Source organism: Megalopta genalis, chromosome 2 (genome assembly GCF_051020955.1).
Source record: "Megalopta genalis isolate 19385.01 chromosome 2, iyMegGena1_principal, whole genome shotgun sequence".
NCBI lineage: Eukaryota > Metazoa > Arthropoda > Insecta > Hymenoptera > Halictidae > Megalopta > Megalopta genalis.
In genome coordinates this window covers 37515825-37539944 of record NC_135014.1, presented here as the reverse complement: position 1 = coordinate 37539944, position 24120 = coordinate 37515825, and the positions used below count along the sequence as shown (strand labels likewise).

At 45.0% G+C, this 24120-nt stretch overlaps 1 protein-coding gene and 1 long non-coding RNA gene across 4 annotated transcripts in view; one reads left to right on the top strand and one right to left on the bottom strand.

Moving 5' to 3' along the window:
• The window catches only part of LOC117225451 (single Ig IL-1-related receptor), a 255211-nt gene extending 243614 nt beyond the window's left edge, over positions 1-11597 (bottom strand). Inside the window, exon 1 of the mRNA XM_033479026.2 lies at positions 10757-11597. Coding sequence (XP_033334917.2) covers positions 10757-10986 — 230 coding nt within the window. The 5' untranslated portion in view covers positions 10987-11597. The remainder of the gene's footprint in view (positions 1-10756) is intronic.
• A 103-nt stretch (positions 11598-11700) lies between these two features.
• LOC117225459 (uncharacterized) lies at positions 11701-14380 on the top strand. Of its 3 annotated transcripts, XR_013032811.1 has the most exons (4): positions 11701-12643; positions 12795-13011; positions 13200-13324; positions 13404-14380. It is a non-coding gene; the product is annotated as an uncharacterized LOC117225459 (long non-coding RNA). The 3 variants fall into 3 exon arrangements; XR_013032812.1 differs by lacking the exons at positions 13200-13324; positions 13404-14380 and having other exon boundaries at positions 11701-12046; positions 12486-12643; positions 12795-13191; XR_013032810.1 differs by lacking the exons at positions 13200-13324; positions 13404-14380 and having other exon boundaries at positions 12795-13191.
• Positions 14381-24120: the final 9740 nt, after the last annotated feature.

The following is a 24120-nucleotide window of genomic DNA, read 5'->3' as shown; positions in this document are numbered from 1 at the left end:
GGGAACAAATAGAAATAAATGTCGCTTTGGCACAGTAAGCACGATGCGGTGAAATAAAAACACGTTCAGCATTGATTGCAAGGGAGACGAACCGAATACTGTATAGAGGTTGCAAGCAAGAGGAAGCGAATAAGACTACAGGGTGTCCCAAAAATGTCTCGCAATCCGGAAATGGCGGGTTCCTCGGATCTTTTGAAGCAACTTCTTCCTTTGCAAAAATTTTCTTCGAGGCACCGTTAACGAGTTATTAACGAAAAACAGTGACCAATAAGAATCGAGTGCGGCTGACGCGAGGCGGCCCAGCCAACCAGCGCACGAAGCTCAGTTCCGCTCATTGGCTCGGTCGCCTCGCGCCAGCCGAGCCCGCCTCTCATTGGTCACTGTTTTTCGTTAATAACTCGTTAACGGTGCCTCGGAGAAAATTTGTGTAAAGGGAAAAGTTGCTTCGAATGACCCGATGAACCCGCCACTTTCGGATTGCGAGACATTTTTGGGACACTCTGTATGTATAGCAGAAAAAAGAAGCGAGAAAATTTCCTGCATCGAACGAACGACCACTCGATTCTCAGGACGCGCGCATAACATAGGAAGTTGCGTGTATCGGCGGATCCGATTAGCAAGATTTTCCGGGTAAAGCCGAAAGGAAAAGCCGACTCATCCTCGCGAGTCGCGGGAGCACACGTTCGACGGTGACGACGGCGGCGGCGACGACGACACGGTCGCGTGCCGGAAACCATGCGACTGAGGGAGGGGCGTGATCGTCGCCGACAACTGGGAAACGACTTTCCACAAAACGATTATCGGCTTCCGGTACGTCGAAACCGTGTCCCCGACCGATCTCCTTGGTCGCGTTCCGCACGCCAGCATCATTATCCCTAACGACGTCGCGAGCAAGCGAGCGAGCGAGCGAACGTCGTTCTCGAACGGGAACAGAACGACCCGTACACGTTCGGGTAAGCGTTCCCCGTGCCATGGTGACGAGGATCTTTTCCGTGGTGCTTCCGGTTCCGCGCAGGTGTGCGGCGTCGTTGTCGTCCTCGTTACCGGGGATTCGTCGGGTTCAATTACCATGTAACGGTTCCCCGGCAGCGGCTCGGCCGAATAATTAAACGGGCTCCGGCAACGGATCGAAAACTCGATTTCCAAAAATATTTTTATGGCGCGCATTAAAATGTACGCTTTCAGCTAGGCTCCCGAGCAATTTCGCGCACAGGCTAGTAGAACCGGCAAAGTTACGGTGCGCGATAGACGGACGTTCTACTGGTACTTCTAGCAAGGGTCTGGTTCAACGAGTATTACTTTTCTTTCGAGAACAACCGTGTTTTATGCGTCGTAAAAATTTGCATCGTCGGTCCAATAACAGTAGAATGTGCCCTTAAAATTTCGAATTCATCGATAGTTTCATTTCCTAGAAAAAAATGCCGAGATATGGACCGCTTTGAAACGGACGCTTAGAAAAGACGACCACTCCGACGTGAACAAGTACCATTCCTATTTCGAGAACGAACGTGTTTTTCCCATCGAAAGTAATTATATTGCTGGTCCAATAGCGCGACAATATACTCCAAAAATGTCGAACGTATCGGTCGCGTAGTTCCCTCAGAAAAAAAATTGTGAAACGAGCGTCTTCGCTCTTTGCAGAGACCACCCGACTGCCGAAAAACGCTCGGCGAGCATGTTTCCCGAACCGATCCAACGGAATCGTGCTTCAAAAGCGAAGGAGAAGCCGTTCGACCAATTTCCCGTCGAACAATCGTCCCTCAGCAGCTGCGAGCGTTCCGAGTCATCCTTGCAGAAACGCGGTTCGCAATGGCTGCAGCCGGATGTTGTATCGTCGGCGCCATTTCGCGCTCGTGCGCGAGCGTGTGCAGTTGCGCATCGTTCGGCGCCGAAAGAGCGTGTTCACGCGTCAACGATTCCGCTCGAATTTCACTCTTTGTTCGCCTCGTTCGCCCGCTCGATCGCTTCCGGCAACCTTGTTCCCCGGGCAAAAGAGGAAGATCCAGAGAATCGTTCCGATTCCGCGGGACGATGATCGCGGGGCGCAGAAGTTCCGCGAGTCGCGATCCTGGAAAACGACTCGGGAGAGAAGGCTCGCAGTTTTGCCTGTTCGCGCCGTTTAACAGGATTCCCGCTGCTCATAGCCGTGTCATTGTCGCGAGCACGGCCGGCAATTCCCCGCGACCATATAAATAGCCGATGACAATGACAAGTACGGAGAAGAAACTTCGTTCCTCCCGCTGCCTTTCACTCTCGGAGAATGCCTGGCGAGCGTGGACGCCGGGGATCGATCGCTCCTGCGCGGTGCCTCGGACGTTTTCTCGTACAACAATGCTAAATTTCACGGCTATTTTTTATCATATTTTTATCTCACCGAGCCCGCAGACTTTATCTTAACACTTTCACGACCGCGCTAGGAACCTCAAAAATTTTCTTGAAATTAAAGTATTCAATCATTCTCAATCAAACAATATAAATATATAAATATCAATATCAATATCAATATCAATCATTCAATGAAAGAAAAATTACGAAACAAACTTATATGGCATCAATTGCTTCTTCAGCATTCGTACCTCTTGCAAATCTTAATCCTTTGCACTCGAGTGGTGACTCTGAGGCGCCACTGTGAAATTTGTTATATCACGTTCTAAGGTAATTACATTAACAGAGTTCAGATTTTAAAAAATTGTTAAAAGTGTAACCGCTGTGTAAGTCGCAAGACTTAATTTCGCATGTACAAAATGCACTTTGTCATATAAAATGAAAATACTATAAATCAGAAAAATTATTTTAGATTTACAGTTAAAATAGCTTCGAGTGCAAAGGGTTAATAAAATTAAGCAATCATTTTTAATTTTTCATTAATCATCTATTCGGTCGCAGCTGCTGATTGATCAATTTTATTCATAGCATCCATAGTTTTCTACGTTGCAAACTCCCCTCAAAGAGTATTTAGAACACTCGCAAAAGAAATTAAATAAATGTATGAAATCGATAAAGAATTGTTATAATTTCTTTAATTTATTTCGATGTTAATCGTATTAAACTGTAACAAGTACGTATATACATTTTTTACATTATGATAAAAATAACGTCGATTTTTCAAAAGGAAACTAAATTTTCTTTTCGCCGATATACTATTCACCGCGTTTTATAATTACTTCTTAGACTAATTTCGACATCCGTTTTATTAGTTCGTCTATTATTTCTGATCCTATTTAGTTCCATGCATGTTGTGTAGTATGTTCCACATACATATGTATTTCGAAAATATATCATACGAAATGATCTCAGCATGTACGTATGTTTTCACCGAACGAAGTGCAATAAATGGGTAAACTAATTGCATAAGTGACAAACGTATTTAACTTAATATGTAATTTCGACAACCGAATGAGAAATTACAATTTATCAGGGTTGTGGTAAATAACCGACTTCTCTTTCGGGTACTCGAATTCTTTCTCGAAAACTTTCGGGATTCCGACCGAACCCGACCCGACTTCAATTTCGGGTACCTGAACTTTACAAACTTTCGGGACCCGACCCGAATCGACCCGAAATTTCGGGTACCTGCAATTTGAACAACATCGGCAGGTATCCTAATACTTTTGAAAGGGGATGTATTTACTTGGCCGGTACACGAGAAACGTGCACACCGGCGCGTAATGCAGAAGACAAGGGTTGCATACCGTGCCATGATTCATCGCTTATCCTGCCCATGGCAGACGGGACGGAACAAATACGTACAAATTAACTGCAACGCGGTAATAACGTAATGGGCCAATTATGTCCATGAAAAAAATAGGAGCGGAAAGAAATAAATATGATTGCGATAATCGCGCGTACCGTGTTCTCGTATTTCGTAACGCAACGAGCACAACTCTCGTAACGTTTCTGTTCTATTTGTCCGTGTAGGACTGCCGGTTATTTACCGAGGGTTTGCCGGGCAGTCACCACTCGTGTCGACCAGGGATTACTATGGGAGCACTCCTCCCACGCGGGGCATACTATTACCACTATCGCGGCGCAACCATCGCGATAGCGCGCGCGGGCCAAGAGAAAATCGTCGTTTAATTTATGGCATCCGCGTGCGCGTCCTTTTGTCGTGTTCCGCGGATGAATTCGACCGTCTAATAAAAAGCTGCCTCCCGTCGCCAGTGTTCGCGCATCGGTGATTCCGCCCTTTGTTCCAGAGGCTCGAACCCTGAACCCCGGTCGGCCCCGCGCCGTTTTCCAGGAATCGTCATCGACGCGAGCCGACGCGACGCCACAGGAAGGCCGCGGCTGGGGGAAAATCGTTTACCGCGAAAAGCCAACGCAACGCAACGCAACGGTGGGAAAATAATGGGACGAATTACGTGGAAAGGCATCGAGAGTAATCAACGGTCCCTGAAACTGCGGATGCGAGCGATTTGTCCGCGGAACAGAGTCCGGCAACGACCGGATCGGGTGTTCCGATCGTCGGCCACCGAACGACAAAAACTCTGGAAATCGGAGAAATCGGTCGGTCCCGCGATCGTAGACCGCACTTTCCATTTCTTGCGGTCGAAGGAGTCGAAGACGCGTCGCGCCGGGCTGCGAACGAAGCGCGTTTCTGCAGAATCTCATCGAAGAACTGTGTCGCGCGAGTCGTTTTAATAATTATCAATTATTTCTCTGAAAGGTGGAACCGTCAAATGGAAGAAACCGAAAGCGCGAGCGCGCACGGAACGCTATTATTATAAAGCCCACCTAATGACAACCGCGAGGCCACGCTGTAAATTCAAAAGGATTCTCACGATACTAAATTTGCACGTGCTTAATAAGCCGACGTTAAAATTTTAAGCGCCTCGTTTCACGCGCAGAGAAGGCACGAAAATCGTAATGAATAGAAATATTCCAGGTCGGAAGAAATGCCTGCGTTTCGCGGTTGTAATACCGTCGAGTGCGAGAGGTTAATGGCGTTAAAGAAACGAAAGATGACTGGTTTGAGCAGGATTTACCAGGCTGCAGATGTTGTATTTCGTTGTAAAAAGAAACGGTTCTTCTGTAGAAATGCTGCTTTCGTGGTTCGTAGGAACAAAGGGAATTACGACACCGATGTACAACGGCGTAAATTAAACGGAGAATTATTTCCTTCGGCGGCAGATTTTATACGTTGAAAATTAGACGGTCGGGAAGAGGAATTAATTAAGACGAAGCTGACACGGGCGAAAAGGAGAAGAAACGAATGTACCGAGCAATGTAGACGGCGGCTCGGCCGCTAAACTGCGGCGGTTATTAAAACCGAGCCCCAGGGAGCGATCAAATGTTGGCGGCTCTAATTAGATTAACGCGCGAGATGATGAATTCTCTCCATTGATACGGTCGACCGAAAAATCGAGGATAACGGGGCAGGATCCCGACGGAACACCTGCTCCCCGTTAAACGGAATCGTACCGACCTAGCCTGCATCGATCCGCGTATAGTACGTTTCTGCGATCCCGGTTCTCGCGAAACCGCGGATCCTGACTATTCGTAATAACCGGAATTTGCATGAACATTCGCCACACAATTAACAGTACAGCGTCCACGGCGGTTCGAAGAATCGACGATTAGCAGAGACGAACACTCCGCGGACACGCGGAGAAAATTATTTCCAAGACGCGAGAGAGAAAAAAAAAGAACCTGTTGTGGATCAGATACGGAACAAAACCAGCTTTAAAACTTGCTGCAAAGTGTGCTGCCGATGAATCAGCGGGCGAGTTCGCGCGGTTGCGTCCGACCGATTTTCCGCGGTGCTCGACGCGCTTTTGTGCAAATTAATTACAAGAGACCGGACTTGAAAGATCGAAATGTATATATTTGCGCGAACATCCACAGCCTGTTAATTCTATCGGGATGCGCTCGGATGTCCGAAGTGATTCGACGCGCAGCCTTCTCGGGAAGGATCTCGAAGAATTGAATCGCACGTTTCCGTACGGATGCGCAGTTTTTGAACCGCATTCCGGGCTCGGAATAGCTTCGCAGGGCTACGCTATAAATTGAAAATCGAACGTCCTGATTTCCAGGACGACGAGCGAGGACTCGGGAAAGTGTCCCGGCATCTCCTCGATAAAAGAAGCCCACCGTACGTCAACGAAATCGAGCAACGGGATCTCGACGAAATCGAGCAACGGGATCTCGACGAAATCGAGCAACGAAATAGAAATCGATGTACGATCGCGACAGGCGCGAGCGCTAATTCTATTCGACCGGATGACGCATCGTGCGGGCCGGGTCGCATAATTTGGTGCGTGTTCGTGTTGATCGCCTCGGCTGAGCCGACGAGCTTCCAAGAGATGGACACGCTCGATAGAGACGTAACAGGTGTGGACGGCCGCTATAGAAAAGAGAGTGGTTTGCGCACGGCACACGTCCGTTGTCCTCGAACTTTCCGAAAGCGGGGACCGAGAGGGCCCGAGCGGGCCGAAACGGGCCCGGGGTACCATCTCGAGCGCTGAATGCTCGGGAACAAATACACCGTTTGACACCTGGACGAGCACAATACACCTGGACAAGTAGATGGAGTAGGGACAGGGGGGAGGCAGGGGCCAGCAGGAAGGGGTCCGGCGAAGGTGGCCACTTTGTCCCACGGAATAATAAGGTTCCCGGTACGGGAAAGGGATTCGAGCAAATCGGCAATGGGCCCGGGAGCGGGCCGTTCTCGGAAGCGAGTCTTTGTTAGGGCTGCGCCTTGCGGTCGCCGGGGGGACATCCTCGGGCCCCAGCCACCGAGGGGACCACGGGGCTACGGGCGTCTCGAACCGCGACCCCCTAGAGCGATTTCCATCGGCGCTATAGCTCGCTGAAGCCGAGGCTAGCCGACGCCGCGCGCTCTTCTAGATTTATCGTGGAATAAACAAGCGTTTCGTGGAAACGTTATTACCGCGTGACGTGCTCGCTCGCCAGCTAGCCAACCGACTCTCTTGCACAGAAACGTTGCGCCGCGCCGTCGCTTCTCCAACGCCGTTTTTACGAACAACGTCCCACGATCGACTCGTTTCGAAACGCTCCGGTGAGCGCGCGCGGTTTTTCCCGGAACGCTCGCGAGAGAAACGTGAAAATGCTGGCCCGAACGGAGGCCAAGGACGCCGGGCACGCATCTTGGAAATTCGTCGGTTCCGATACCGACTCTACCCGGAAGCATTCGGGCCTCGAGTATCGAGTTCGAGGTTTCGATGCGGAGAGACCATGGGTGGGGCTCTATGACTCATGTGTTTTCCAGTTGACCGATATGCATCAGCTGTGCTGATTCTTGCGGTCGGTTCGAGAAGAAAGAAAGCTCTCCCGAATTCTTTTCTAATTATAGTGATCAGGCTTCGGTTACGCTTTGTTTTCCTAGACTCGGAGAGATACGTTGGGGAGCGACTGAACTGTGGACAGAGGATATTTGAACTCCAGAATCATTCCAAAACCAATACTTCGTCGAACCCGCGGGGTTTTTTAAAGATAATGTTCCGGAACTGTCGGTCTAGCAGCCCGAAAGAATGAGAGTACAGTAAATTCTACCTAATTTTCTTTTAGCTTGTAAACGCCTGCCTGAAATGCGGCGAAGAAAAAAGCAGCTCCGTTTTAGTTTTTAATGGGGGAGAGGTGGGAGTCTCTGTCTTCCGGGAATATCTAATCAAATGGATTTGGATTTCAATTCGGATACGTAAGTAAAACGCCTGCGCGCGTACTCAGCTATTGTTTGATCCTCGTTCATTAACACGTTCCGTGCCGAGCTTTTTTTACTCGAATCTTCACACTTTGATATTTCATTGAAACTTGATGTATTACGTGCAATTATTCATTCTCGTACACATAACAACGTAACAAAAACTTATCAACGCCCATTCTTGCGGTGGAAATTGATTCTTCGGTTCTAAATTTCTTGTAAACAATTTGTTCAGTTCACTAAGTAAACATGCAAGCGTGTACCATCGATGGTACACGTGGCACGGGACGTGTTAATTGATCGCACGTTTTACCTCGATCCATACGTTCTCCATCGAAACTTCTCTTTTCTTGGACGATGGTTAAAATATTTTTAACCGGCAAATTTTTTTCAACGAGACTGGAGGACGCATCGATTACAAATTTGGCGAGAATCTTCGCCGATTGTTGACGGATGCGACAATATTTTTTTATACACACATCTTCGATGTACAGTAAATTCTTTTTAATTTTTCTCCAGCTTGTAAACAAAAATAGACAATTTGGGAAAAGGAGATACGATTATTCGAGCCTTTTGTAATTGTTGAAAATCGGCAAATGAGCCACAAGATTCGAATAATCGTATCTCCTCTTCCCAAGTTGTCCATTTTTGTTTGCAAACTGAAGGAAAATTTGGAATTTACTATAAATCAAATTCGTTAGAACTTCATCCTACCTATATGAGACTGAAGCATGCTACGATAAAAGATCTGAACTATTTTGATACAAGTAGTTAATCATAAATAACTATATATACAAATTTGATTTAATTATTAACAATTGACCTGGAACACCGGTGACGGTATAGATCTAAATTCTAAGAATGTCACTTTTGCGAGGATAAAATTAAATCAATCTAATTCGATAGAAGATTCATTACCCGGCTTCTACTTCGAAAAGGAGAAACGTCCATTTGCGGAGGTCTAAAATAAATTTAATTGCCACATTATTCCCAGGTGCGGCCAGCAACCGGACAAAACTAGCAGTTTAACTCGGTAGCTGCGAAATTACTCGAGAAAAATCTATATTTGCATAATGACCCGAGACATTCTTTTTTCGCGTGCGAGCGAACGCTTAAATATTACGAAATAGCTCGCGTGGAGAACTTGCGAGCAGCATTCTGACAACACGGAGAACCGATAGAGTGGCGAGGAGAGGAGAGGAGAGACGGTTTTCGCGGAGAGGAGGAGAACAAAGTCGCGTTTCGCCCGGAAATCGTGCCGTATGCCGGACTAATAACCGGTTTAATGTATTCTTCGGGCGACGCGGCGGAAAAAAGGACGCGTGCAGAGGAAAGAGAGAGAGAGAGAGAGAGAGAGAGAGAGAGAGAGAGAGAGAGAGAGAGAGAGAGAGAGAAATGGCCGTTCCATAAATGGATTAGTTCCACGACGGCGAGAGAGGCAACGTTTTCCAGGAAGAGTCGCGAACTCGGGCGAAAAAGTCGGCGCGAAAATTGCATCAAGCCCGCGCACGAATGTCGGGCACGCCATTCAAATCGGCCCTTGAAAACGGCGAACAGCGCGCGTTCCACGCGACGGAAATAAAAGCACCGGGAAATTCCGGGCCCGTCTTTCCTAAACCAACAACGTCGCGTCGACCAAAACGGAAACGGGCTTCGAGTGTCCGACGGTTATTAATCCAGCACTCGGCGACGAACTCGACGAGCCTTCGCTCGAAAAATCGGCGCGCGCGTGTTTTCGTTCCTGCACCCGCCGGTTCGCCGAGTACCGAAAAAAATGTTGCTATTTATCGTCGCGGGAATGACGCCGCTCCGGAGAGACGCGAAACAAGCGTGCGTAACGACGATAACGAAGACGCCACGCCACCATTCAAATTGAATTTAATGGCTCGAAACGGGGAATGCTGTTTCAACTGCCAGATTTTTGGCTGCGCATTGTTTATTACGCGAAACGTATTGTCCGCCGTTACCATTGTTTTCCATTTAGTTTTTTGATATATTTTCCTTGCCGCGTTGCCTCCCGCGTCGCGGGTACTTTATTTTTGTTTCATTTGCTGCAAATTTCATTCCGCGCGAAGTTTGCTTTGTTAACGGAGTTTTGATTAATTTTTAATTGCTACAGGGTTTTGCGTGACATTGTGCTTACCAATATTCGATGCGGCCGGTCGAAACGAGTTTCCATTGTGTACGCAATCGTTCACTCATTGGTGCAGAAAATTTAAGTAATTTCTAACGGATCCTGCGTTCTATGCTCGACAACATTGTGCACGCAATGTTTGATGCAATCGGTGCAGAGGTTTGTGCAATTTCTAATTCGTTTCGTGCAACATTGTGTACACATTTGACACGAGTTCGAAAAAGATGTAGTAATTATTACCGTTTCGTTAAAATTATCATATTTTCGAATAACACAGACATAATGAATATCATACGGACATCGTACAACAATTTTCCCGTAATCTCATTACCGTACAACTTTCCGTTTCTTTGTAAAAGAAACATCAGACTCGACATTGCATCAACGTATTCAGTGTCCTGACAATGTAAACGAAAGTGCGGTAGCTTCTTAACACGTTAAGCGCCGAAAAACAACCCCTAAAATTCCCATAAAGTCGAAACAATTTAATCAATGAAACCGAAACCAGAAAGTTAAAATTGACCATAGTGGATGACATTAGAACGCTTTCGTATCCGAGACATCCTAATTAAATTGTGATTGTTCGAATATATTATATATAATTATTATATATTTTTTATTACTTATATATTATTATATTATTATTATTATTTTATTATTTATATATTATATATCGTATATCAAAAATTAGTGTCACCCGTATGTGGTCGACGCGGCGCTCAACGTGTTAAATACAATTGTACAGTAACATTTTCCACAGAAATACAAAAAATCTCTCAGAATTCGATTAAATTCAAAATGGCTGTATATTAAAATCTTACTTGCACTCGATCACGTGTAACCTATAAAAACCTCCGAGCAAACATTACGACCCGTAATCTGTGACCCAGGAGACTGAACACGTGATGCCATGCGGAAGTACAAATACGAGTCAAAGAGAAAATCGAATGTTTCTTATTTACCATTCGATGCTCCTGTATCCTCTCAGACAGCAGTGAAGAGCCTTGAACGCGTCGATGTTCGCATACTCGGTCGTGACGACCTCCTTGGTGAAGCTCAATCCTCCGGGCAAGTTGTCGAACTTGTGCATCGAACAGTAGTCCTTCAATTCGTTAGCATCGCAAGCTGAAACCAGGAACGACAGCAGCACAAGACCCAGCTGCGCCGGTCGCGTCATCTTCGTCGATCTCATCTCGAAGGAAAAACAGAATCGCGGGACGGGGTGCGGGTCGGTTTCAAAAAAGCGCGGGCTTCTGAAGAACCGCCATCACCGTGGCGCCGGTTCCCGGAACGGAGGATCTCGTTTCACACGACACCGTTGCTCTCCGCGAACAGAAAATCAAACTGAATGGCCGTGAACGTCCGCGGACGGGAAAGCGCTAACCGTGCAACTATACCGGGGACGCGTACACGCGAGCTTGACCGATCCGTTTGTTGTCAAACACGAACTCTCGATGTTTACTCAGGGACCGCGACCGTTATTTCCGCGCGAAGCAACTCGGCGGTTGCACCGTTTAATCAACGAACTCTATCGTCGATTTGCAAATTGGATCCTGTCGGTCGGAGGTCACGATGTGATTCGGGTATCTGCGGAGTGTACGATCGTCGAGGTTGTGTCGCTCGATTTTCACACTTGCCACTTGTCACGAGACTGCACTAGACGAAACAATGTTGCTGCTCCCGGTAGCACCGGCGAACGAGAAAACAATAGAGAGAGAGAGAGACAGGTATGCGTGCTTTCACCGTGGAACTACTTTGTTCGAACTGCGCGAGAGATACACACGCTTTGGAGGCCGCCGGCTTACTGTCAGCCAACCGCTTGGAAAACTCCCCGTAGGCCACGGGTTTAAAACGAGCCGCCTGTTGCCTCGTACATCTTCGCCTCCTGTCGGCGATCCTCGGCGTTCCTACACGGGCCGCCGCCACCGCCGCCGCCGCCACCGCCACCACTCGCCGCCGCTCGCCGCGCCGGTTACGAGCGTTAATACACTCGCAGCTTTTGTGTACTCCTCGAAAGGGCACTGTTTCCCGCCACCTTTTTTCGCTGGAACTTTTCGTGGATTCGCGAGGCGATGTGCGAAGCAGATGTTACGAGAACTCCTCGACCGTTTTATCCGTCGGATCTACCACGAAAAGTCCCGGGAGATGGTTCTTTTGGCCCTCCGCGATGTCGATGAACGCGCCAGCATGGCGAGTACCGGTTATTCTTGGTTTGTTCAGATGGAACTTATGCGGAGATAATGGGCGAATTGGTAAGTTTACCTACAAGTAGGATACGCCGTTCTGGGAATTTGTGTATCGCGCATTCGAGCACGATGTAGGACACTGCAACGGTAAATAAGGTGGTCCGATTCCTCGCTTGGTACATTCCACTCCATAATTTCTTGATTACAAGCTGGACAGGCGTAATCAGCATTTCCTGGAAACGCTTTTTACTTGGCACTCCGTGTTTTACATACTGCAATATGCGATTCACTGACGTAAATGCGTCGAGACGTGCCGGGCGACAACAACGATGTTTTATTCATGGAACGATCGGCGGCCATTTTGCCCTTGCCGGACGAAAATTAGCAGGAAGTTAAGCCCCTTTAGCGACTATTTATCGTGTGCTGTGGTTAACTGTTCGTCGAAACGGTTTAGAAAAATCGAGACAGAAATAGATCGTTTAAATTTAGATGTCCAATGTTGCAGAGCGATAGAGACTTGACGATGGTGGTGCCACTTCTAGTACAGTCGTCATTATGATACCGTCTGTCTACCGCCATATTGAAGGGGTGAGAATCAGTTCTACAAGAGGATGAAGACGTTTTGTTAAATATCTGAGAAACTACTGAAGCTGGAGAAACACGGTGAGCAACAAACTGTGCACTTTTCAATGAGAAATACAACTGCATAATCAGATTGCAGAAACGTCTACTTGTTCAAGTGACATATTGAAATGAGGAAGTTGTGGTTAAGTCTCCTAGATAAATGGTTTAGCATGTACTTTTTTGATTACAGATCCTAAATGTATTTCCAAGATGTATTTTCTAAGTGTTGAAGGTTGTCCCTGCGACGGACGTAATATTTTAAATTAGGGTATTACATTGTTGTATGATGAGCTGCGTCGCATCTAGCGAGAGAGTGCGACGACTGTCTACTATCTGCGTTGCCTTTTTCTTGAGGCACCAACGGCCAAAAATTTTGTTTTTTAGTCAGTTGCCTGCGGACGAGCGAGGTGTGTAGTTGTGCCTACCGAACTATCACCCTTAATATCGATTAGCTTTATGTGTGTTTCCTTTTCTTTTTTTTCAATAAAAATTAACTCTGTTACAATTATTTGCGTTGCCTGTAAAAATTCAACACTAAGCCAATAGAACTATTAAAGAATATACATTATGCTCACACATAAAAATTATTGTACAGATGATTTCTTAAGTTTTCTAGCCAAATGCTTGTCCATCTATGGTATATACACATAGCTGTTTCTATTATCAAGCGAATGTTATATTTACAAGAACAAGATCGTCAGAAATGTTAACTAGAATCTGGTACGTCTTCCGCACATTATGCTTGCGCATAAAACATACTGTACACGAAAGAATGAATTTTTTTTCAAATGCTTTACAGGTTTATAGGTGAAGTTTTACTGTTACACTAATGAAAACACAGTTTCACCGCATGGGGACAAAGGAAAGAAATGGAAATGTAGAAAACAAATATGTGGACGTATACCTGCTTCTTCAAATTCGTAGTTGACTCATTCATCTGTTATAACAGCAACGAGTTAACTCGTCATTGCCTGTTGACAGGTTAATAGCACGGTACAGTTTAAACAGACATGTGAAAAAGACAAGTCTCTTCCCGGTACTCGTAGCTGGTCGCGCCGGCGCGGCGGTTTTTCTGTCTGTTCCCCGTTGTTGTTTTTTCTCCCCATCGCGGGCAGAATTTTTGCGAAGAAGCAACCGTGCAAACTTCAGCCGGGGACCGGGCGACTAGGTGGTCCGGTTCTGTTTGCCTTGCTCCTACTCGACGCTCGAGCGCAAATAATTGAAACAACGAGCGTACGTGTACACGAGCGAAAACAAATAAAACTGGTCGGGGGCACGCATATTTTTACGACGCATCGCAACGAGCACCTTCAGCTCGCGACGAAACGCGTGCTAATTTCGTCCGCGCGTTCTTCGGAAATATCGCGATAGAAATTCCAGTTTCGAGTCCGGGGCACGTTGCGGCCATCAATTGACAACATTCGAAAAAGTCACTGCTTCATATTCATTCAAAACTACGTGCACGATGCGTTAAAATGTCTAAATAATCATATTCAGCAACATAACCTTGACATAACCCCGACCTAACCGTGTCCTCTACACTTTAGGTAAGGATTAAAAAAAAAACGGCTCAAAATATCCTGGGATTCTTATTCCGACATATTCGTCAGACAATACATTTTGATACTATAAAAACTTTTTATTGCGAAAAGTTGCAGTCTTCAGAGTTATTTAACAAAATGAACCGGTCGTCAGCTTGATACGCGAATATTTGCTTATAGAAACAGAAGATTTGATTATTCGATAAAAAATAAAACAAGAATTGTTTTCATGAAACCGTATGATGTTTTTTTTAGACAAATCGATGCATCTTTGTATTTTATTTGATAAATCATTTCATTGAGGTATTTCGGTCGACAATCGATTAGCTTGGAAGTTGTGATTTTTGTTCCGGACGCTCATACAATAAACGCCGCACAGTGCGGGGCCTCGATTAAAGGCGACGCCGTTTCCGCGAACGCGATAAAATTTCGAATTTATGTGTTTAACGACAACGGGGGCGGATAAGATTCCGCTCAATGCCATTTTTACACATTGTCTTCCGAGAACTGAGGCTTTCACCGTTTTGTAAGCATTGGATTCACATTTTTCGGAATACGCGCATATGTACATAATGTATTCAGTTAGATAGCGGAAGATTTACAAGTTCTTTCGGCAAGATTGTTGAAGATGCTGTTTCATGGATCAGAAGCTAGGAACAACGTTCCGCTCGTAGGTCGATAAAACGATTTACAAAAATTGTGTAGCATGTTTTAGAGTGTCGTTCTATAGGCAAAACTTCGATCTTCAGATCTATGATAAATTGGGCGATCGAAACAATTTTTCAACGATTTTAAAAACATTTTAATGTAATTCATATTCTAGAAAAATCGTTTCGTCATTTTCTTAACCACTTGACATATCATTCTCTTCGCAGTTATTACGATTAGAAATTTTTCGATTACCATAATTTCTTAGAAGGGAAAGAAAATTGATGCTTATTGTGTGCCTAAATTTACTCGAATGCTTAAATATCGATGACAAGAGATTAGAATTCCATTCAAATTTTAATGTGGGCAGAATAACATATATACTCAATAAGTTATTATTAGAAATTTTCACGACGAGTCGGACTTATCAAAGTACGGCAAATACATACATCATACAAAACTTCTTAGAAATTGTAGTCCTAATTTTAATCAAAGTAGATAGAAAGATATACAAAATGGCGGCGCTAAAGAAGTTCATGGAAATTGCTCCCAAAATGTATCCCGCGTGTACAAACAATAGCAAAGGTCGGGGATAAACTATAGCGAAGTTTGATTCCCGTCGCGTTCAGGAAATTCCGCGTCCGCCCACGCACGCCCCCGAAATCCTGCGAGACCCCGCGAGTTTATCCTGCGGTGATCTGGAAACGTAATTATTATCTCCGGGAGATTTCGCTCGCGACACCGAGTTCTATTTCGGACGGTGGTTTAATCCGCGATATTACGGTCTGCTCTCTTTTATTTTCAGCGCGGCAGCGTTCTCCGTCGTCGCGCGGTCTCGCCTCTTTGTCTCGCGCCCGGTATCGTTTCTCGTTATCAAAGCTCGATTCCTTGGAACTGGGCGTCGCTCTCATTATCCGGTTTCGAACGTGTGGCTGCTCGTCGCTCGTCGTCGCTCTACCGCGTCGGTGTCCGTGATTTGGCAGCGACCAAGACACAGAAAGCCAGTCGTTCCCATTTGTTGGCGGCCCTCGCTGACTAGCGTTCCCGGAATCCGAGTATGCGGTCAGTCGTTTCGTGTCGTGTGGCAACGATTATGCCGGATGATCGCGGCTCCGAGCCGTGTTTACGCGCGCGAACGATCACCGGCCAGCCAGCGCGACAGCCTCTTTTTATTCGAGACGCGACAAACATCATCCCGATGTAATCGGATCGGTTTAAGATGCAATTAATAACGAGTCTCGTTTAATAAAACCCCACGCCCGTGGCTCGGCGCAGCTGCTAATGATCGGGGCCGAGATAAAGGATCGGAATTACGGCCGGGGATCACGGATCGCGCGTAGCCACCGGTATCGCCGAGCCGATTTTCGTGCCGACGGATCGGCCATTTTTACTGCGGGATTACACGCTCGAAATCATCGTCTCAGATATTTTGTTTCCCCCCCCCTCCCCCCACCCGAGATTCCGAAGCTACCTTTGCGCCTACAGCTATTTCGGTCCCATATTTCGGGCAAGACGAATTGCTGAATTCTCCTAACCCACATTGTTGTTCGCTATGAAATCCTTTCCAAGAGCTCGCGCATTAGCCCCTTTTCTGTTGCTGCAAGCTATTCTCATCTCGTGCATCATGCCTCGAATTATGTCACCATTGTCCGACGCGTTTGCACGAAAATACGAAACGGCTTCGATTTGAATTCGCTTCGACGAAAGAAACGCCGTCGAATCGTTCAATTACGAATCCATGCATTTATATCGTTCGGGGTTGCTTCACGGAAACGATTGACAGAAAAACCGGCAAGTATAGAGATTCGAATCCTAACTTCACGGTTATTTACGTGGAAATCATTTGTTCGACGAATGAGATAATTTGTATTTACGGGTGGCTACGTTTACTTGAATTCTAAAATATTGAATTCTAAAATATATATTAAAAATATTTAATACAATTTTACTCCGACTTGAAGATACGGAATAACATTCGCGTTTAACAGATTATTGCTAGGTATCTGAATAGATATCTTAGATAGACTGAAAATTGTTGAAATTACAAAGAGACTTTCATGGAAAATGATCGAATAAATTTCTTGATCGCAATCGTACATTTCCATAAAAACTGCGAGAGATCGAAATAAATACAGCATTTTCATCGTAATAAAGCAATAAACGTTAGTTAGTCAGGCTTTCAAAAATGCACGAGGCCGTTTTCATGGCGATCTGCGTGGACGTAGGTCAGATCGAATCGAAGGACAACGCCTGATCGTTCCGCGAGCCGTCGCCGTTTCTTGGCCGCAGGAAAAACAGTTTTTTGCGCAGGCAATATTTTCCGTGGCGGTGATTTGTCGCGCGCCTCGGACGGATTGAATTTGACACGGTTGATTGATCGTCACCTCCCTTGACACCTCGTTAAGGCGACACTTTCGACGCCGCGTCGCGTTGCTGCGAGCGTTTCGCTCCTTCCCGCGCGACGCCGTTGAATTTTCGACGACCCCTTTCGGATCCGCTCACCTCGCCGTTCCTCTCCGACAGCGCATTAAAGATAGTCTCGCCGAGAACTGAATTCCCGCGCATAAACTCGATAATCTCGATAGCTGCTGCTTGATTGAATATTAACGCGTTCGCGCCGCCATACTGCAAAGAGTCTCTTTCCTCTGCTCGGGCCGACTTTCGCAAAATCGATCTTTTCTTAACATCTTGCTCTACGAATCTCTCGCGACCACAACGGCTGGAAAATTGTATGTCCGCGAAGGATCTTAACCCTTTCCACTCGAAGATATTTCAAGATTCGCAGTCTGACAACATGTTGACCTTTGAGACACACGTATACAGCGTGTCCAAAAAATGTCTCGTAATCCGGAAATGGGTTCGTCAGATCGTTTGAAGCAACTTCTTCCTTTACAAAAATTTTCTCCGAGGCACCGTTAACGAGTTATTAACGAAAAACAGTGACCAATAAGAATCGAGTACGGCTGACGCGAGGCAGCCCAGCCAACCAGCGCGCGAAGCCCAATTCCGCTCATTGACTCGGTCGCCTCGCGCCAGCTGAGCTCGCCTCTCATTGGTCACTGTTTCTCGATAATAACTCGTTAACGGTGCCTCGGAGAACATTTTTGTAAAGGAAGAAGCTGCTTCGAATGATCCGAAGAACCCGCCACTTTCGGATTGCGAAACATTTTTGAGACACCCTGTATATACAGTGACTCGCATTAATATTCGGACACGATATTGTTACGAGAATTATTGTTCCTTTTTATTGTTTATGATAGTATTATTGAATCAATTGTTTTCTCATATAATAAAGCACTTCTTAATGTAGGTAGAAACATAAATTTTGTTTATCTATTGTGACAAAATTTAACGTCGCAAGAATATTCGGAGAGTGAATGAATTACATTAATTTTATGTAAAATGAAAATCTTTTTAATCATGTTATCGATTTAATTCTGTATTTACTTTACGCCACGGTGGAATGATGTAATACTTTCGGATGAAAGCAAATTTAATCTTTACAGATCCGACAGTCAACAAATGGTGTGGTGTAAAGTAAATAAAGAATTAAACATTTCAAATTTAAGACCGACAGTGAAACACGGTGGTAGAAGTATAATAGTGTGTGGTTATATCTCGTCTGTAGGTGTAAGTGAACTATTTTTTATCGATGGTATTATGGACGAAATGAAGTATTTGGACATTTAAACAAACAAATTTAATTACAAGTGCTATAAATATGGGTATACGTACAGTTTTAAGTTTTATCAGGACAATAATCCTAAACACAAGGCCAGAATTGTACAGGAATATTTATTATACAATTGTCCAAAAATACTGCATCCTCCTCCTCAATCGCCTGATTTAAATCCAATTGAAAATTTATGGGATCAATTGGATCGCAAAATTCGCGCAACACCTACAAAGACAACAACAGAGATAAAACAACGTTTGTTAGACGAATGGAAACGGATTTCGCCGGATTTCGCCTAATAAAACAAAAAGGTCAACCGACAAAACATGAATATCATGATAACACGATTAAAAAGATTTTCATTTTATATAAAATTAACAATTCATTCACTGTCCGAATATTTTTGCGACGTTAAATTTTGTCACAATCTTGTTCATCGCTTATCATACAAAAGAACATGTGCAATAAATAAACAAAATTTATGTTTCTACTTATACTTTAAGAAGTGCTTTATTATATGAGAAAACAATCGATTCAATAATACTATCATAAACAATAAAAAGTAGCAATAGTTCTCGTAACAATATCGTGTCCGAATATTAACGCGAATCACTGTACATTGATTCGATGGGACAATCATATTTGGTCGTGCTCGTACTTGTAGCATCGATTGAGCTAGAATTAAAATGAAAGCCGCAATTGAAGCAGCTGCGACAGAAAGCTGTCGGGAATACGACGGAAGAGACCGGTTAACCGTAAAGCAATACATTATAAAACAATAGCTGGAGCTACGATTATCGAGTGGACGTGTTTACACGACCGTATCGTCAACGAGCCGTAACAACGATCGAATAAAAATTCGAGTCTTAATTCCGGCTGATCGACGCTCCGCCAATTAATAAGCGGCGATCGGCACGAACAGTGAATTCGCGCTATCGCCCGACGCAGCATTAATCGTGCCGCGGAGTCGCCGATTATCGAGTCACCCCCGTCGAACCCGCGCTTCAAAGAACAGTCCGTGTTATCAATTAGAGTTCCGAGATCACGGTGCACGTAACGAAATTAATCTCCCCTTAATTAATGGCGTTAAGGCGCGTCCAGACCGTGGGGGCAGTACGAGTTTCCTGATTAAGACGATACGCGTTCTCGGAAGCGGCATCGAAACGGCCGGGAAAGGACTGCCACGCCGCCGCGCTGGTCGACACACTTTATTGAAATCTTGTACAATTAAGACTGCTCGACCAGAGCACCGTCATCGCGGGCATTAATTATAGGGGAATCGCGCGCGGTCCGCGCTCGGGTCGAAAACAATTTTGCAGGCGCGTTCGCGGAAGAGAAGTCTCGGCTCGTATCGGTCGACACTTCACTCTCGAAATAAATCGAATCGATTATTCGCCGGCTCGCGATCGAAACGAATTTTTCCCGGCGTAACGTTTGACGCGCTACCTCGAATAGCACGATTTTAAATAAAACTGTCTCTACAGCCGCGCACGCTCGCACAAGTATATTCACAGTATAGTATTTATAGCCGGAATAAACGAGGCACGTTGCAGAATTCTTCGTCACGATAAAGCGTCATTACTTATCTTCCGTCGGGTCACATTACTTGGTCGGGTATTCTTACAATTAGCATAAGTATGAACGATTTTAATTTGATCGCACTCTTTGTTGCCCAGAAATGCTTGTCCAATTTTATCACGTTTCGCGTGAAACATTTTCGAGATCTCAACCGAGGAAGCTGTATAATTTTTGGCTGCGTTTTCGACTTGCTTCGGGTGTCATTGCTACGTCTATTTTAGACATTTAACACGTTGAATGCCACGGGGGTCACCGGTGACCGGCACTTAACTTGGCGGTGACCGGCGCGCCCAAATTGATAGAAATATATATAATTTAAAAGAAATGTCAATATCTAAAATTTGGTATTATTACCATCGTCGCAATTACCTGTCGCAATTAACATGTCAAACATGGTTATACACTGTAACTTATCTATTGCAGATAATATTTCAACATTGTATGTATCACATAAAAGGAAATTCATCGTGGCGCCACGGACAATTTCTGTAAAACCGGCGTGGCATTCAACGTGTTAACACTAGATTTACGGAGCACAAAAAACAGCTGTTTTATATTAGTTTATAAAAGTAACAATAAGACATTTATCCTGATTTTTAACAACTGTTATTGTCACATTTGCCGTAAGTAACATATAAACTGAATAAATAACTCATGAGTGTGTCTTCACGATATGAATTGAAAATCGTAAATTATAAAATTAGCGACCCGTCATTTTGACGGGTTCCGCAAATCTAGTGTTAAAAATCTGTGCTGATTTTATGATTTCCTTCGTACCTTATCTACTCGATCGCGTTCTATGTTGCCATTGATGCTTGCCGATTTCCGTCATCTGCGAAATCTTAAAAAAAATTCGTAACACCAGGCTGTGTTAACGCGAAAAGAAACGTTCGCGGTCGTTTCGGTCGAATAATCAGGCTTTCGAGCAATCGATAATGTCTCCATTTATGATCTATTTTCGAGCCTTGGAAAAAGCGGGATCGCAATAAGGGGAATAAGCGTATCCCGGGGACGCGAACGAACGAGAACGGCGAAAACTTGGCGTTTTCGCAGACGGTTCGGGCGCGTTCGCACGTCCGTCGCGGCGGAATATCGACGTTTCAACGGAAATGAGAAACGCCTGGCGGTATGTCGGCCGTTTTCCTCGGCCGTTTACCGAGAATACGTAATTACGCGGCACACACGCCGCTTACACGCGTTCCCGGGGTTGCACATACCGGGTGTCGGGCGTCCGAACGCCGACGAAAAAACAGGCCGGCCGTTACGAGATTAATCCTTAAACGGCGGCCGTGGCGTTTTTACTTTCGCGAGATTCACAGGTGTCCCACGGAGGAAAAGCCGTCTCGCTTATTCGACCGGTGTGTAATTGTCAGCTGTCCGTACCGCCTCTTATTTCACGCTCCCTGTCCGAACCGGTTTTCCTCGGACCGCGCCATTTTTCCGTACACGTATCCTCCTCGATCCATCGTATCCGCCATCGATCCCGACCCGCTCGGCGTTTTCCGCCGAAATCGATTTACGAAAATCGAATGACCAACGTCGCCCTTGGGTCGTCGATTCGTACGCTGCCGCAACGACGATTTCTCGACCCTTTGAGTGCCGACTAAATTGAAAATGGATTAAGGAAGATGTGCTTCTTGCGTTTACTTTTATGCTATTCGAACAGTCGTGCTCCCTTGATCCGAAACAGTGCGTATCGACCTAAAACCCCGGTTTCTACCGGAAAGAATCTTCTAATCGTTGCAGGAATGCTGGAATTCTTTCAGGATGTGCTGGAAAAATGAAAATTTGCCTGAACTCTGATAACTTCGACAGAATCGCAGATTAACCCCCGGACGACGGGCCACTTTCACAATTCTGAGCTTTGTCCAGTAATTTTTTTAAACATATTTTTGATGATATCTCTTGCTGACTTATCAGCCTTCTTGTTGTTTCTAATGTAACGGCAATACATTGTATTTAACACGTTCCGTGCCGAGCTTTTTTTACTCGAATCTTCACACTTTGATATTTTACTAAAACTTGATGTATTACGTGCAATTATTAATTCTCGTACACGTAACAACGTAACAAAAACTTATCAACGCCCATTCTTGCGGTGGAAATTGATTCTTCGGTTCTAAATTTCTTGTAAACAATTTGTTCAGTTCACTAAGTAAACATGCAAGCGTGTACCATCGATGGTACACGTGGCACGGAACGTGTTAATTGCCGAAAACTAAGTAATTGAGTGCACGATTTAAATAGCCTCGGTTCAAAATTGACCCAGACATCGCCTTGCGTGTGTTATATACCTAACTATATTACTATCAACGATTACAGCCGTACAAGAGACAGACTGAAATCGAAAAAGTGAGACGTCCACGCAGAACAGTAATTTCTTCTTAATTCGCGCTCCGATTGCGTACAAAAATGGACACTTTAGGAAACGGAGATACGATTATTCGAGCCATGCTTCTCGTTTTTAAAATTGTTAACGATCGGTAACTATAAAAACGAGCCGCAAGGCCCGATTAATCGTATCCGCTCTTCCCAAATTGTCCACTTTTGTGTACGAACTGAGGGTCAATTAGGAAGAATTTGCACACACTGTATGTATATATGATATATATGTATGGTTCATATATGGTTTATTTTATTAGTTGCAGCTCTTAGCAGCTAATTCTTCTACTTGTTAATTTTCATTTTGTTCTTTCATTTCTTCGAGTTTTCTGTATAGATCTATTGGGTTGGGGAATAAGTTCGTAGCGTTTTTATATTCTTTTTTTATTTTGCAACGATTTTTTGTTATTTGACAAAGTGTATAATATTCATTCGATAGAGCTCTTTCTGCTCTACAAAACCGTGCTAATCGTCTTTTTGAGTAATTTAATTTTTTATTACTTTTGCGGCTTAGAAATGGAATATCCAGGAGGTAAAAAGCAACATTTTTTCGACGCCTTCTCTTCTTCGCTTTTTTCTCAGCCCGAGACATTTACAACGTATACGGAGAAGGTGTCATAGGCGAATCTACAGCACGTCTATAGGCGCCGTTTTTCATCTCCGGCGACGATTCGGTACAAAAAGCGCTGTTTATGACCGCATGTTGCTCGATGGCGGGCGAGATGTTGAGAAGCAATTTGAAGGCGATTTTCTTGTTGTTTTCATGAAGCTCGTGAGGCACCCAGGCTCCCAATTTTTCAGCAAATCCCATTGAATGAAGATGATTGAAAATCGTTTTATGATCGCAGTTCATTCTTTCGGCCAATTCACGGCTCGTTTGGTGACTGTCCTCCTTCAAAAGTGCTTCGAGACGCTTTTCGTCGAATTCAGAAGGTCCTCCGCTGCGGAGCGTGTCGTCGACGTCAAAATCGCCATTTTTGAACTTCGCAAACCATTTCCGTGCTGTAGACTCGCCTATGACACCTTCTCCGTATACGTTGCAAATGACCCGGGCTGCTTCAGCAGCTGTTTGGCCTCGATGAAAAGCGAAGAAGAGAAGGTGTCGAAAATGTTGCTTTTTACCTCCTGGATACTCCATTTATAAGCCTCAAAAGTAATAACAAATTAAATTACTCGAAAAGACGATTAGCATAGTTTTGTAGAGCAGAAAGAGCTCTATCGAATGAACATTATACACTTTGTCAAACAGCAAAAAATCGTTGTAAAGCAAAAGAAAATATAAAAACGCTACCAACTTATTCCCCAACCCAATATTAGAATCTGGACCATAGATCTGCTGAAACCAATCTACTGGAACTGATATCTAAGACAATATTTTTCGAGTAAATGCGGAGTTTTATCTCCTCTTCCGAAATTGACCATTCTTGTGCGCAAAATGAGCGCGAGTTACGGAGAAATTACTGTCGTCAGTTCGCCACTGTCGTTCGCGCTGCGACGTTCACGCTCGAACGCGACTCGAAGTCCGACTCCGACGCGACAGGGCCTCACAGCCGCACACGTCCACCTACCACGCAGCATCGTAACGCTACGCTAATCGCGTTACATCATCGAGTTTCTCGGAAAATTATCAGTACATCGTCGCGCCGGCTGATGATAGAGCGAGTCGAGGCCGCGCCAGACGATACTCCGGC